Source organism: Chrysemys picta, chromosome 3, assembly GCF_011386835.1.
Source record: "Chrysemys picta bellii isolate R12L10 chromosome 3, ASM1138683v2, whole genome shotgun sequence".
In the NCBI taxonomy this organism is placed as follows: Eukaryota; Metazoa; Chordata; order Testudines; family Emydidae; genus Chrysemys; species Chrysemys picta.
The window spans coordinates 112,911,794-112,925,888 of record NC_088793.1 but is presented as its reverse complement, the minus strand read 5'-3'; the positions used below and the strand labels follow the sequence as shown (position 1 = coordinate 112,925,888).

Genomic DNA, 14,095 nt, shown 5'->3' with positions numbered 1-14,095 from the left:
TATCTTCTGATCTCTCAGACCCGGGGCCTAAACTAAATTCATGGATGGAGTTTTCTTTTAAAAGCTGCTGCCTTACCTGTGCTGTGAATGACGTAGTTGATTTAGTTAGGCTGGACTGAATGCTTCCAGAATCAATACATTTGGGCAAATGATTTTGGTCCAAAGGGACCAAAATAACTTCTAATTTGATGGGAACATAAGGTGGGACAGTTCCCAAATGAATGTGCTTGAAATCCTAATTGAAGAGGGATTGGTGGTTTCAGACATTTTCCAATATACTGTCAGACACACTAAAACATCAACACTGTTTACCTTGGAGAAGTCCAGGACTGAACTGTTTAGATGACTGACTGTATACATCACTTCAGCAGAGACAGTGGTCTTTGCAGATTAGGTCAAGGAACTGGCTGAGCTGCGTGGAGAAGCTCACCTTGCAGCAGCTACCTGTACCGTATATAGTATGTGAATACAAGATTTCACATGGTCCAAAAAAAGGGGGTAGGGAGGGATGAGCTTGGGACCACAGCCCTCTACTCCCTTCTGCCCAACCAGCAGGGCATAAGGGAAGGGGAACAGGGAAATCTTTTTCTGTCCTCCTCACTCATGTCCTCCTTTTGCCCATCAGCACATGGTTTGGCACAATCCATCCCAAGTTGTTTATGTGTAGCACAATGACCAACACCACCACTACACGAGGAGCAGCTCACTTATAACGCAAAGCATTGCGTTTAAAGAGCTTTATGAGGGGTTACCCAAAACTAAGATGACCCTCTGAAACCTGCACTTCCCCTAAAAAAAGGCGGCCTCCCTCACACACACTATTTGGCTAGTTTTCATCCAAAGAAAATCTTTAGGAAGTAAATGTGGAGGGTTGAAGGCAGAAACCTGCCCAAGGATCAGCAGTATGCTAAAAGGCCGCAATGCTGTATGTCCAGGGGTAAAAATTATATATTTATTTTCTTCATAGCTAGATCAAGCATAAAACCCATAATCTCAGTTAAAATATAAGTATACACCTCTTTGCACTACAAAGGAAAGGGTTAAGATGCAGTTACATACTATGAAATTTGATTAGACAACACATCTTCAAAAATCTTTAACATTCTCAACGACTGACTTGTTAAAATGATTTTCACTGGCAGCTGGCCTATACTTTACTCAGACATGAACAACAACCCTCTTTGAATAAGACATCTGACAATCAAAGTTTGCCAAAAGGAGGAGGACAGAATCCAAAAGGGGAAAATTGTTTGTTTCCAGGCTTCTAATAGAGCATTAGGAACAGTGAAAATTAAAACAAAAAAAATAATTTTTACAAAGTTGCTGACAATGTCTCTAAAAGAACAAAATGCTCTTTGAGCAAGACAATGGGCTACTGACACCAACATTTTACTGGCCTTCTGTTACTATAAAATTTTTTTCTTGTGCCTGTAACTTCTGTGTCCATGCAAGTATGTATGGAGAGAGAGAGAGTGTGTAAACTTGCCAGAGTACAAAGATGGTCATGTTTTTCCATTCTGCCATTAACATTTAAAGCAAGAGGGATACTAAGGAATTATACACGGTTATGAAGTTCCAATCCTGTAACAGTGCCTGTTGGAAGTAAATATATTGAAACTTTATGTATTTGGTGAATCATAAGTCTTAAAGAATGGATTAAATTGCATGAAGCCTTATAAAATGCTCACCAATTTTTAAGCATAAAGGTGCCAATCACCATACCTCTCACTTAAATGACAGGAGAGGGTAGTCAGCACCTTGCAGGATAAAGTACAATGTGTACCAGTAACCTCCTATTTTTTCCTAAAGGGAAGGCATGATGACTCTAGTATCAATATACTTTCCCAACTGTTCTGTCCTATACACACCACGGAACGCAACCACACACACGTTGCACACATAATGAAAAACTGTTAGTCTGCCTTCCAAGTGCAAGCATGAGAATGTCAACAATGACCCAAGATGACTCAGAGGTCTCTTAATATCCCCAGACATTTAGTAAATGCAGAAACACTTTCAACACTTTCAAATGAGTTTTTAATTATATAGTAGATGTGATAATATTTTAAATGCTTAGTGTAACTCATGCAAGTACTCCAAGCAGTCATATGATAAGAGTAACAGAGCCAGAACAACAAAACACAAAAAACCCACAGCTCAGCTATATGCAAAAACATAGCCTTGTTTAGGTAAAACTGACCTCATCTAGGATGGTTATTGAAACAAATGTTTGTGAATTGTGCTGTGCAGAAGGAATTCAGAGTTGTGGTATGAAAAAGGGTACAGAACACATCTTGTACCTCATCTACTTCCTTGCCCCTCCAAAAAACTTACTTTTTTTTCCTTTAAGATACTGGCCTCATAGATAGGAGGGAAGCAATAGACGTGCAGCTATAACTTGATTTTAGTAAGGCGTTTGACATAGTCCCGCATTACATTTTCATAAGCAAATGGGGGAAATGTAGTCTAGATGAAATTACTATAAATTGGGTGCACAACTGTTTAAAAGACTGTAAGAGTAGTTATCAGTGGTTTTAGAAGTGGCTATATAGTGAGGTCCCACAGGGGTCAGTCCTGGGTCCAGCACTATTCAACATTTTCATTATTGACTTGGATAATGGAGTGGAGAGGATGCTTATAAAATCTGCAGATGATACCAAGCTGGGAGGGGTTGCAAGCACTTTGGAGGACAGGATTAGAATTCAAAACCACCTTGACAAATTGAAGAATTGGTCTGAATTCAACAAAGTCAAGTGCAAACTACTTCACTTAGGAAGGAAAAAAATCAAATCCACAACTACAAAACAGAAAATAACTGGCTAGGTGGTAGAACTGCTGAAAAGGATGTGTGGGTTATAGTGGATCACAAACTGAACGAGTCAACATGATGCAGTTGTGAAAAAAGGCTAATATCATTCATACAAACATAAGAATGGCCATATTGGGTCAGAGCAATTGTCCTGTCTTCCGACAGTGGCCAGTGCCAGATGCTTCAGGGGGGATGAAAAGAACGAGGTAAATTATCGAGTAATCCATCCTCTGTCATCAAGTGCCAGCTTCTGGCAGCTGGAAGTTTAGGGACACCCAGAACATGGGGGTGTGCCCCTGACCATCTTGACTAATAGCCCTGGATGGAGCTATCCTCCATGAACTTATCTAAATCTTTTTTGAACCCAGTTATAATATTTGCCTTCACAACATCCATTCTAGGGTGTATTAACAGTAGTGCCAGATGTAAGAAACGGGAGGTAGTTATCCTGCTCTACACAGCTGGGTAGGCCTCAGCTGGAGTACTGTGTCCAGCCTCAGCTGGAGTACTGGGTACCAGACTTTAGGAAAGATGTGCACAAATTGGAGAGAGTCCAGAGGAGAGCAAACAAATGATAAAACACTTTAGAAAACCTGACCTATGAGGAAAGGTTAAAAAAACCTGGGCATGTTTAGTCTTGAGAAAAGACGACTGAGGGGAAACCTGATAACAGTCGTCAAATATGTTGAGGGTTGCTATAAAGAGAACTGTGATCCCTTGTTCTCCATGTCCACCGAAGGTAGGACAAGAAGTAAATCGGCTTAATCTGCAGCTAGGGAGATTTACATTGGATATTTGGGAAAACTTAACTATTAGGGTAGTTAAGCTCTGGAACATGCTTCCAAGTGGAACCCTGATCATTGGAGGTTTTTCTGAACAGGTTAGATAAACACCTGTCAGGGATGGTCTAGGTTTATTTGGTCCTGCCATAGTGCAGGGGCTAGACTAGATGATTTCTTGTCCAACCCCCTGCAACAGTTCTATGATTCTATACCATTTTTCTCTCTTGTAGTTCTCTAGACCCTCATCTATTTTGATTTTGTATCATTTTCTATAAGGTCACATAATAAGGCAGCAAGCGGTCCTATCACAAATGTGCCCTTGGGATCCTTTTCCTTGGGTGTCTCTAAACTTTGAAGTAAGCACTGTGGTACTTCAGCTGGTGAGGACAATCACAGCTCTGGAAAAAATTAAATATTGAGAAACTGGAACTGATCCATGTGGCAATAAGCAGCAACCTTACATGGTGCTGGAGTAGGCTAAAGCTTATTTCTGAAACTTGTAAGCAGAGTATTTTCAAATGAACATTTCATTACAAAATGTCATTTCTAGCTTTCATAACCCTTTCTTTAATATACTGGTTTATATTTATACCTAATGACACCCAATTTGTTAGGTAATAATGGGTGAAAGCTGGCACCAATGCAGCCAATGGGAGGTTTCACCACTGACTGCGATGGGGTCAGGATGTAACCTCATATTTTTGTCTTTGCTGGGAAATTATGTGTATACTACACATTGGAGATGGGTGTGCAACACGTCACCTCAGGCAGTCTGTATTATTCTCAAGTTGCTGAGCACACACAGTATCAAAGTAAAAAACAAAACAAAACAAAAAATTAGCACAGATATATTCCACAAAACAGAAGATCAACCACTAGTAGCATTTTTGTCACCAAAGAAAGCTGAGCAAAGAAAAACAAGAATTAGAATCAGATCAGTCGTCTCTGAAAGACCTCACTTGCAGCTGGTTGAGTCTACAGGAAGAACATGAAATTTTAGGGGGGGCAAAGCATCAGACCCTCCCATTCCCTCTTTGTTGCTCCTGGATGTGCAGTGCCCTGCACGGCTTCTGGAGAGAGGTGGGGCACAATGCTGCAGGAGCAAGGTGAATTCTTGACCCATCTTCGGGGGAGGGGGTTTCAGCAGCAGGCTCCAGCAGCGGGACTTCAGGAGCCTGGCAGTGCAGCCCCGGGCTCCAACCGTGGGGCAGTGGGTACTGAACCCCCAGCTCTGGCCACATGGCCCTGGCCTCCAGCTGCGGGGCTTCGGCCTCCGGTTCCAGCTGTGTGGCAGCAGGCACTGTCCCCTGGCTCCAGTCCCAAGCTCTGGCAGCGCAGTGGCAGGCACCGACCCGCAGCTCCAGCAGTGTAGCTCCACCCCTGGCGCTGATACCCTGCCCCAGCTGCATAGCAGCAGGTGCCAACCCACAGCTCTGTTCCCGAGCTCTGGCCACGCGGTGGCAGGAGCTGGCCCTGGGTGCCAACCTCTGGCCACACAGCAGTTAGTGCTGGCTCCAGTCAGGCAGCAGCAAGTGCTGGCTCCTGGCTCGAGCCACGCAACCCTGGGCTCTGGCACCCAGCTCCGGGTTCTGGCCATGCGGTGGCAGGCACTGGTCCCCGGGCGCTGACCCACGGCTCTGGCTGCGCAGCAGCAGGCTCTGATCCCTGGCTCTGGCCATGCAGTTCCTGTCCCCTGCTTTGGGCTCTGGCCGCAGGCACTGAGCCCTGGCCCTTGCCACATGGCAACAGACACCAGGCCCTGGCTTTGGCAATGTGACAATTGGACTTATCACCCATCCCCATCGTCCCCGCTGCTTCCCATATTTTTATTATTGAGTCTGCCAAAAACCCCTACAAATATAAATTACAATGATTTGGATGTGTATCTGTGCACATTTAATTGTTTTTCCTAAAGTTAATTAAGTATTTTAGGAAAAAAAAGTGTCAGTGTGGTCACCATTGAGAGTTGGCCACACTCTGAAACTGCACGATGGACATTCTTGGTCTCAGTCTCGGTCTCAGTCTCAAAAGCTATTTAAATACCCAGCATGACAAATAGAGGGCCTAATCCAATGTTAATTAAGTAAGTGGAAAGCCTCAGATTAACTTCAATGGCAGTTGGCTCAGTTATCTTGACAAATTCGATATCTTCCATTGATGTATGCAGAAGGGCTCTGTTTAAACTCAAAAACTTGTTTCTCACCAAAAGAAGTTGGTCCAATAAAAGATATTAACTCACCCACCTTGTGTCTCTAACATGACAAATATATAATTATATTTCTGACCCAGGCAGCATATGCACTATACAGTCTGATTAAAATCAAGACCATACAACTTAACATGAAGCCCAACACCGGGAATGACTGAAGGGAGACTAAAGACTCATTCTCCAACTTTCCAAGCATCTGGTTTCAATTTTTATAATTACGTATCTGGATGGTGAACAAATAAGTATTTTGTTAACAGCCTTTAATTTAAAAGAACTTACTAGATATCTTTCTTCTTGCCTCATACTTGGGGTGCGGATCATATGATTCTGCTCCCCTCTCCAGTCTCCAAATCGACGGAAAAAATAGTTGGATAAAAATCGGTTGACAGGATCCCTAATAATATTGATGTACACTGGCTGTTCTCCTCCAAACCTGGTGGGGGAAATGTGTAGATCTCATTAGATGTTTGCAGACATACATTCAGATCTCATAATCAAATGCTTTAAAATTGTTCTCTATGCAAGTTTAAAGCTGCTGGAAGATTAGAAGTTGTATGAAGGCCCTTATCAATAGTAAGAGTGCCTCAGCTCCTTCTAAGAGTGCATCAGGCCCCTTTAAGCTGGAAGGTAACTACAGTATTGTATTAAGATGCACACATTTCAGCCGGAGAAAATCTCCCTACTATGAAGAACAACTATGTCAACTATTATTCTACTTGGGAACTCTCCTTGAATTTTTCAGTTCAAGTACTTTCTGCAGTTAAATCTGGTTCTCTGGATTCCTATTCCCGTGTACTAATTTCCCATCTGGGAAATCATGACAAGGCAGGGGTGGCCACAATGGAAGCAAAATGCAACCCATGGAGTTCTACAAGGTAGTCCTGCAATCACCTTCATCTTTAAAATAAAGACCATGACCTGAGAGATGACAGCTGCCAGCTTGCAATGCTCAATCTTGTTGCAGCAGCATTCATTTGGAAAAAGTGAAAGAGCTAAAATCATGCTTCACAGAGCTGGGTGGAATGCCTTGTTTTTATATGCTGTGGCTGATACAAATCTTTCCCCTTATTTTCATTAATGGCTATTATTAAGTATTTATTTAGCACCTTAACTTTGCATGATGAGATATCTATATCTATCTATCAAGGAAGAGACAACCCCTGCCTCAAAGAACTTAATATATGAATCACCAGTACATAGAGGTTTAAGGAAAAGGGGTAGAGAAAGTTGGGACCATCATTAAAACAAAAGCAAAGTGCAACCCAAGCCCCCAGATCTTGCAGATGAAGCCATAAACCAGAACTTCCTCTCCAGACAGAGAACACCCTCACAATAGATGCTGAATCTCTCTTTTGTTATCTCCCAAGGGTTGAGGCAATGGCTTACAATCTCCCCTCACTCCTAATTTCATGTGGTGGGGAAGGTAGAACAGCTGGCTCTCTACCCTATCTTTTGTTTTTAGTGTGCTGGAAAAAGTAATCATATTTCTCAATTCAAGAAATCATCTTCAGCAGAACAGGCTTACCTCACCAACCCAATACTGAGAGAAGGAAAGTTGCTTGTGTTCCTCCTTCAGCCAAAATATCTGAAGTGAAAAGGGGACATTGCAGGCCACAAAAGCCTCAAGTCAGCAAAATTGGAGTAGAGCCTGTTGGGAGAGAGGTATTCCTAGGGTGGGCCCAACCAGGAACTTGCCTGAACTAAGGATAGGGAGGAATGTTTTAGTATTTAAAAATTACAAAAGGACATGTTGATTCATGAAAGCACTTAAGCTGGTGCTTAAGTGCCATTGAGTTTGATAGAACATAAGCACATGCTTAGCATGAATTTGTGAATAAGGATACTTTTCTGAACTGGGACCCAAAGTTTCAGAGTGTGTGTGTGTGGGGGGGGGGGGGGGAGGGGGGGGAGAATTGATCAGAGGAAAGAAAATTGCAATTGTCATTTAGCAGGAGGGAAATAAAACTAATCTTTAAGTTCCTCTTAATTTTCTAAATGAAGACATGAGAATGAAATGTTAGAACGTTTTATAAATACAGAACCGGCAAAACGTTTTTAAAATGTGAATTTTAGTAAAAAAATAAAAATGTGTACAGCAATGTGTACTTGATATTTATTCCAAGACCTCCCAGTGAATTGAGTAAAGTCTGCACCACCTTCTTCTGTATGTGCCCACAGACCAGTGAGTGAAGTCTGCAAGTGCTTATACACAACTAACTTTATGCATGTGAGCAGTTGGATTGATATCGGAGACCAGCTTTTGCAGCTTCTGTGCCATAATTTGTAATTGCAGAGACAACATAAAAAAACTGAACTTCTAGATTTAGAAACCAGGATGTTACTTACTTCCTGATTAGAACACTTTATGAGTGTGGACCTCTTTCAAAATTAAGTCTGTTTTGGCATTTGTACTGATATGCATTTTTTCTAACAGCAGTTTGGAGTCTGAAATATTATAAGCTGCGTTTACACGATTATCTAAACTGTTCAGCTCCAGAATACAAACATCCATGGTAAGCAACGGCTGCCTGGCACAATAGATCCTAATGCTTCCAGGAAACAAGATCTTCAGGCTATTAACAGCAGCAACAAAGATCAGCAAAGTAAACTCAATATATATATGATATATATGATATATGATATATATATATATATCATAAACATCAATAAAATCAAAGTAAATATTCTTCAGGGAAGATTAATTCAAACTAGGACAAGTGCAGAGAACTACTAGACTCACCAGGAAAATGGATAGCCTATTGTAGGAGAGGAGTCTAAAAGTGACTCGCTTGTTAGGCTAGCAGAACAAAGGCTGAGAGGGGCTATGGTTGGCTCTGGATAAATACACCGGGGGGTAAACACCGCGGAGGGAGAAGAGCTATTTAAACTGAAAGACAATGCTGTCACAAGAACAAATGGGCATAAACTGGAGAAATGTAAACGGGAAATCAGGTGGTTTCTAACCATCAGAAGACTGAGGTTCTGGAACAGCCTCCAAATAGGAGTACTGGAGGCAAGCAACCTGACTAGTTTTAAAATGGGGCTTGATACATTAAATTATTGAACAGGATTATATGACAGGGTTGTCTATAATACCAGGTGGCGGATTCAACGACCCAGGAAGTCTCTTCCAGGCCTATATTCCTATTTAAGTTTTCAGTGTGAGGACCTTTTGCTAATATAAACAGTCATATGAACAATACTCCTCAGCTGTACTCATACACCCTGAATTGTTTTGCTCTGATTATATATATATCAAATTATTCATACATAAAGTACATGTATTGAGAAGCACACCACAAACAGTAATACTGAGCCATACCCTCCTCAGATTGAGTGAGTAGAGTTTTGCCATTTCCCTCCATGCTGTTAGGATTGGACTATAAATATGCAAGGCACCTGATCATTCTAACTACATTGCAGGGCTCAGCTGCAATAACTTTACAACAACCTGGGGCAGTGCCTCAGCTGGTGTCAATTGTCCTCTAAAGTCAATGGAGCTGGGGTTCTGCCCCTCTACTTAACTTCTAATCCTAACTGATTAATGTGGTATATAGTATCACTGGCAGTAACTGGTGCTACCCCAGTTATTTTAGATTTAATTGCATATTATAGCATAGTTTCAACTGTTGTGTTACAGCTATGACTTATGAATAGTCATCAAAATAACCATTGGATTTTGGGGCATCAATAGCCATAAAATATCTATGATACTTATACTCATCAATAGTACATCTACTTGTTCTCAGAAAAAAAAAGTAGTTAATAAAGTTTTAAAATTAATTTAGAAGGTTGAACGATATGCCAAGTGCTGCAAGTTTTCTTTGGAAAGGGAATCTCCAATGTGTTCCAAATTCTATTTATTTGAATGAAAGCTCTGCTGAAATCTGCTAGCAGATCACATATAAATTACAACAGGAATGAAAGAATTACAAATGCAACACGGGTGGTTGATTTGGTTGGTTTTTAAATGGAGGATAGCTCCTTTACCAATAAGGTAGAGAGGTTTTCTCAGGTGTTATATACTTTAATTGCATTTGTTTCTAGGTGACGTTAAATACTCGGGGGAATTAGCCATTGCATTTCAGGCAGTTTTTGTATGCCAGCCCAGTAGCTAAAATATACACAGAAAGAATCAGGTTTACTCATCTCTTCAGGCAAACTGACTTTCTTGAGGGAAACAAGTTTGCCAGCCTCACGACCATACAAGAACTTTTGCTACATCTTAATCTTTTAACTTAAAAAGTTCCTGTACATAAACTAATACATTTAAAGCTAAAGTTAGTTATATTGTAATGTAGTTATATTCTGACAGTCACACATTACCAATCTACATTGGCACACAACTCCCCTTAAAAAGAGATGACAACCTCTTTTTTATAGCTTTGTGTGACCAAGAATCAACAATGCTAATAGCACAATTGTCCGGAAACATTGCACATTTAATTAAATTGTAGCATTATCATGGGACCGCTGAGCTATTTCACGTTACCAGACATGGAGCAGGGCTTCACAAGAGGACTGCACAAAGACACTGTTAACTCAAATGATGATGACGACAACAGGTGAGTGCTTCAATTTTTCTAAAACTAAATTATATCAAAATGAATCTTCTGAAGGGGAAGTCTGAGTTACAGAAATAGGAGGGTATAGCAGTGTCGAGTATCAATAGCCATTTCTGGCAAAGTAAACCTGTTTTCTATCCAAAATACCAGAGGTGAGCAGGCTCATGAGGACCTTCCCAAAGAAGAGGAGCTGTAATCAGTAATTTATTTAACACAATCCTCAGACTAGTGTTTCTCCCCCACAGTTCTGCCGACCCACATATTCAAAATCACAAGTCAGGCTCACCAACATCAGGAGTATGTTTTTTTTTTTTTTTTTTTTTTTTTTTTAAATTGGGTACTTTTTATTTGCTTTGTAGGTTTTGAGCATTTAGGCTACACTTGGATCACATTTTCAGGCTTTTCTCTGCAACTATAAGGGCTCGGGATTTTTTTTTTTTTTTTTTTTTTATGAAAGCTGAGGTTCTCACCCCAAACACAAGGCTTCATAAGTTGGGGCTTTAAGAAAAATCAAAATCACATCAAATAGTGCAAGGCTTACAATAAAATTGCAAGAGTTGGCAACACTACACTCATTAATTAAAATTTCTGGAGCTGTTATCAATGCCAGAAATACCATTTTCTGGAGTTACAACTTTGGAAAATATCATTGTAAAATAGTGATTCCTCTGTAAATTGCCTAGTCTACCAAACAGGAAGCAGATCACATTAAAAAGCATTGGAAGTCATCCTCCCTCTTAGCACTTGTCTTCATGGTGCGGCAGGGTGTACCAGCTGGGATGCAAGTTCTAGTGCACACTAGCATGTTGCACACTCATTGGACCAGGTGGACCCAGTTGGTGAGCACTAAAAGGTCCAAAGTGCGCAGTGATGTAGTACAGTTTGAAATGGGACTACATTATAACATGCACCACAGACCTTTCATAAGAATGGCCCTACTGGGTCAGACCAATGGTCCATGTATATCTTGTCTTCAGACAGTGGCAAATGCCAGGTGCACCAGAGGGAATAAACAGAACAGGTAATCATTAAGTGATCCATCCTCTGTCGCCCATTCCCAGCATCTGGCAAACAGAGGCTAGGGACACCATCCCATCTTGGCTGTCCTCCATGAACTTACCTGTTCTTTTTTTAACTCTGTTACAGTCTTGGCCTTCACAACATCCTCTGGCAAGGAGTTCCACAGGCTGACTGTGCATTGTGTGAAGAAATACTTCCTTTTGTTTGTTTTAAACCTGCTGCCCATTAATTTCACTTGGTGACCCCCTAGTTCTTGTGTTATGAGAAGGAGTGTTAACAATTCCTTATTTACTTTCTCCACACCAGTCATGATTTTATAGACCTCTATCATATTCCCCCTTAGTCGTCTCTCTTCCAAGCTGAAAAGTCCCAATTTTTTTAATCGGTCCTCATATGGAAGCTGTTCCATACCCGTAATGATTTTTGTTGCTCTTTTCTATACCTTTTCCAATATAAACTTTTTTTGAGATGGGCAACCAGATCAGCATGCAGTATTCAAGATGTGGGCATACCATGGATTTATAATAGAGGCAATGATATTTTCTGTCTTATTATCTATCCCTTTCCTAATGATTCCCAACATTCTGTTTGCTTTTTTGACTGTCACTACAGGGTGTGCCAGCAGGGTCCACATGGATCAGTTGGTGTGCAACATGCTAGTGAGCACTAGAACGTACACCCAACTTAGTGTGTACTAATGCACTATGTAGACAAGCCCTTAGACTGTATCTGCCATAGGCAAAGAACAGGATTTCATCTGTGCCTTGTATAGTGCTGAGGAAACCATAATAGTTTAGCAAATATTAAATTAAATGAACTACTATTGTCTTCTAGACACTACCACCCCCTCCCATTTGTGACTGCATAACATCTCTGTGGCAAGCCAATGCTTAAGTAGAATAGGAGCTTGTGTGTTTTTAGTTGTCTTCATGCATTTTAGTAGATGGCAAGACAGAAAGGAGCCAGTACCATGTGACTAGCCAGCTCTCCATGGAACTCATGCAAGTGCTGCAAACCTGTGAACTGACTGCTTATCTGAGACTCATTTGACGAGGACAAGATCAACTTAACAACAAATCACACTTCCATCTAAATATATATGTAACCCCCTTTCCTGTTCACTGGCCCAGTATGAGGTTGTTCAAGATAGGGGAAGCCTGCTATGTGACATTTTACACAACGTTGGGAAACTGAGCCTGAGGCCCTTATGTGCTCTGTGGTGTGTGTCAGTGGGTGTTCACCTCAGACCAGACCCACTCAGACCAACCACCAGGAACAAGGCTTTATTCTGTAAAGAACATAGAACAGGATTACAGTCCAGCAGCGACATGCTCCCAGCTCAGTCAGTGCTGAGACCTCCTCCTGGGAGAGCAGAGAGTACATTGTACAACACAACCCACCTTACAAATATGTTCTAACTCCCACAATAACTAAACCCCAAAACAAACAAGCCCATGTTCCGCTGTATGTCATTTAAACTCCTCTCGGGGTGCTCTTTAAGACCTTTTTGGTCCTACCTGTAAAGAACATAGAACAGGATTACAGTCCAGCAGCCTCCTCTCTGCTTGCCTGCGATGCACTCCCAGCTCAGCCAGTGCTGAGACCTCCTGCTGTGGAGGGCAAAGGTACATCCTGGCAGGAACCAGGAAGTTCTCCCAAGATGCCAGAGTTTGTAGCCCACAACTTGTAGTTCATAGGGCTGCTGTTGAAGCACACTGGACCTTGGGCTATATATATTTCCCTTCTACTGTTATGTCTAAGGCAATTAGAAATGAAAGATTAGAGAAGAATATATTTCTCTAGTCTGCTTGCTTTGTGCATCTTACATCACTCTATGTATAACCAGTTTCATTGCTTCCCTGCCATAGTCAATCCTTTTTTCCTGTTTGCATGGGTCACACAGTAGAAGAGGAGAGGAAGAAATTAAAAATAAAAACCAAGGTGGATGTAAAAACTACACAAAAATGGTAGTAGTTCAGAAGTGACACCTGACAACTTTTAATCCATTTTATGAAACTGACTAGATTTCAGGTTAACAATGTCCCTTTAATCAACAAAATATCCTTAAAAGTCTAATATAACTTGAGTCCTTATAACTTTATAGTTTAAAGTTATAATTTTTTGACTTATTTGAAGCACATTTATGATAGCACTGGGAAACCAAGGTTACAATAATGTGAAAGAATGCTCTATGCTGTCTCTGATAGGGTGTTCACCCCACAGAAGGGTTAATGTGGGCCACAAGGAGCCAATTAACTTTATATGCTGTAGCTGGAGAAGAACCAGGGATTGATAAGGCCTAATGACAGATCAGCCCAACTGGGAGAGGAATATAAAGTCAGGAAGCAAGAGCACAAAGGGGTTGCAGGGAAGAGATCTCCAGTCATTTCCTAAAAGAAGGGGGAATTGGCTAGGGACAAGGAGGAGATACTCTACCCCTGTAAGTCTTGGGGTTCTGCTCTTACAAGAGGCCTAGAGGAGTGAAGTAGCCCTGGGGAGCAGTTGAATCTCTGGAGGTAAATCCAGAGATAGGCAAGTAGATAGAGGTGGAGTAAGAGTTGAGGGAAACAACAACTGGGACTGAGACTAAGCAGACCTAGGTTGCTAGACATAGGGTCCCTGGGCTTGAACCAGACCAATAGGTGGACCTGGGATCCCCTTCTAGCCACTGGGAAAGTGGCACAGGACCTGGAATTGGAACAGAAGACTA

General features: G+C 41.4%; 1 protein-coding gene across 2 annotated transcripts in view; it reads right to left on the bottom strand.

Moving 5' to 3' along the window:
• The window catches only part of UST (uronyl 2-sulfotransferase), a 272,126-nt gene that overhangs the window by 92,785 nt on the left and 165,246 nt on the right, over positions 1-14,095 (bottom strand). For both annotated transcript variants that reach the window (XM_005280434.5, XM_005280433.5), the window contains exon 5: positions 6,080-6,233. In XM_005280434.5, the coding sequence (XP_005280491.2) occupies positions 6,080-6,233 (154 nt within the window). The remainder of the gene's footprint in view (positions 1-6,079; positions 6,234-14,095) is intronic.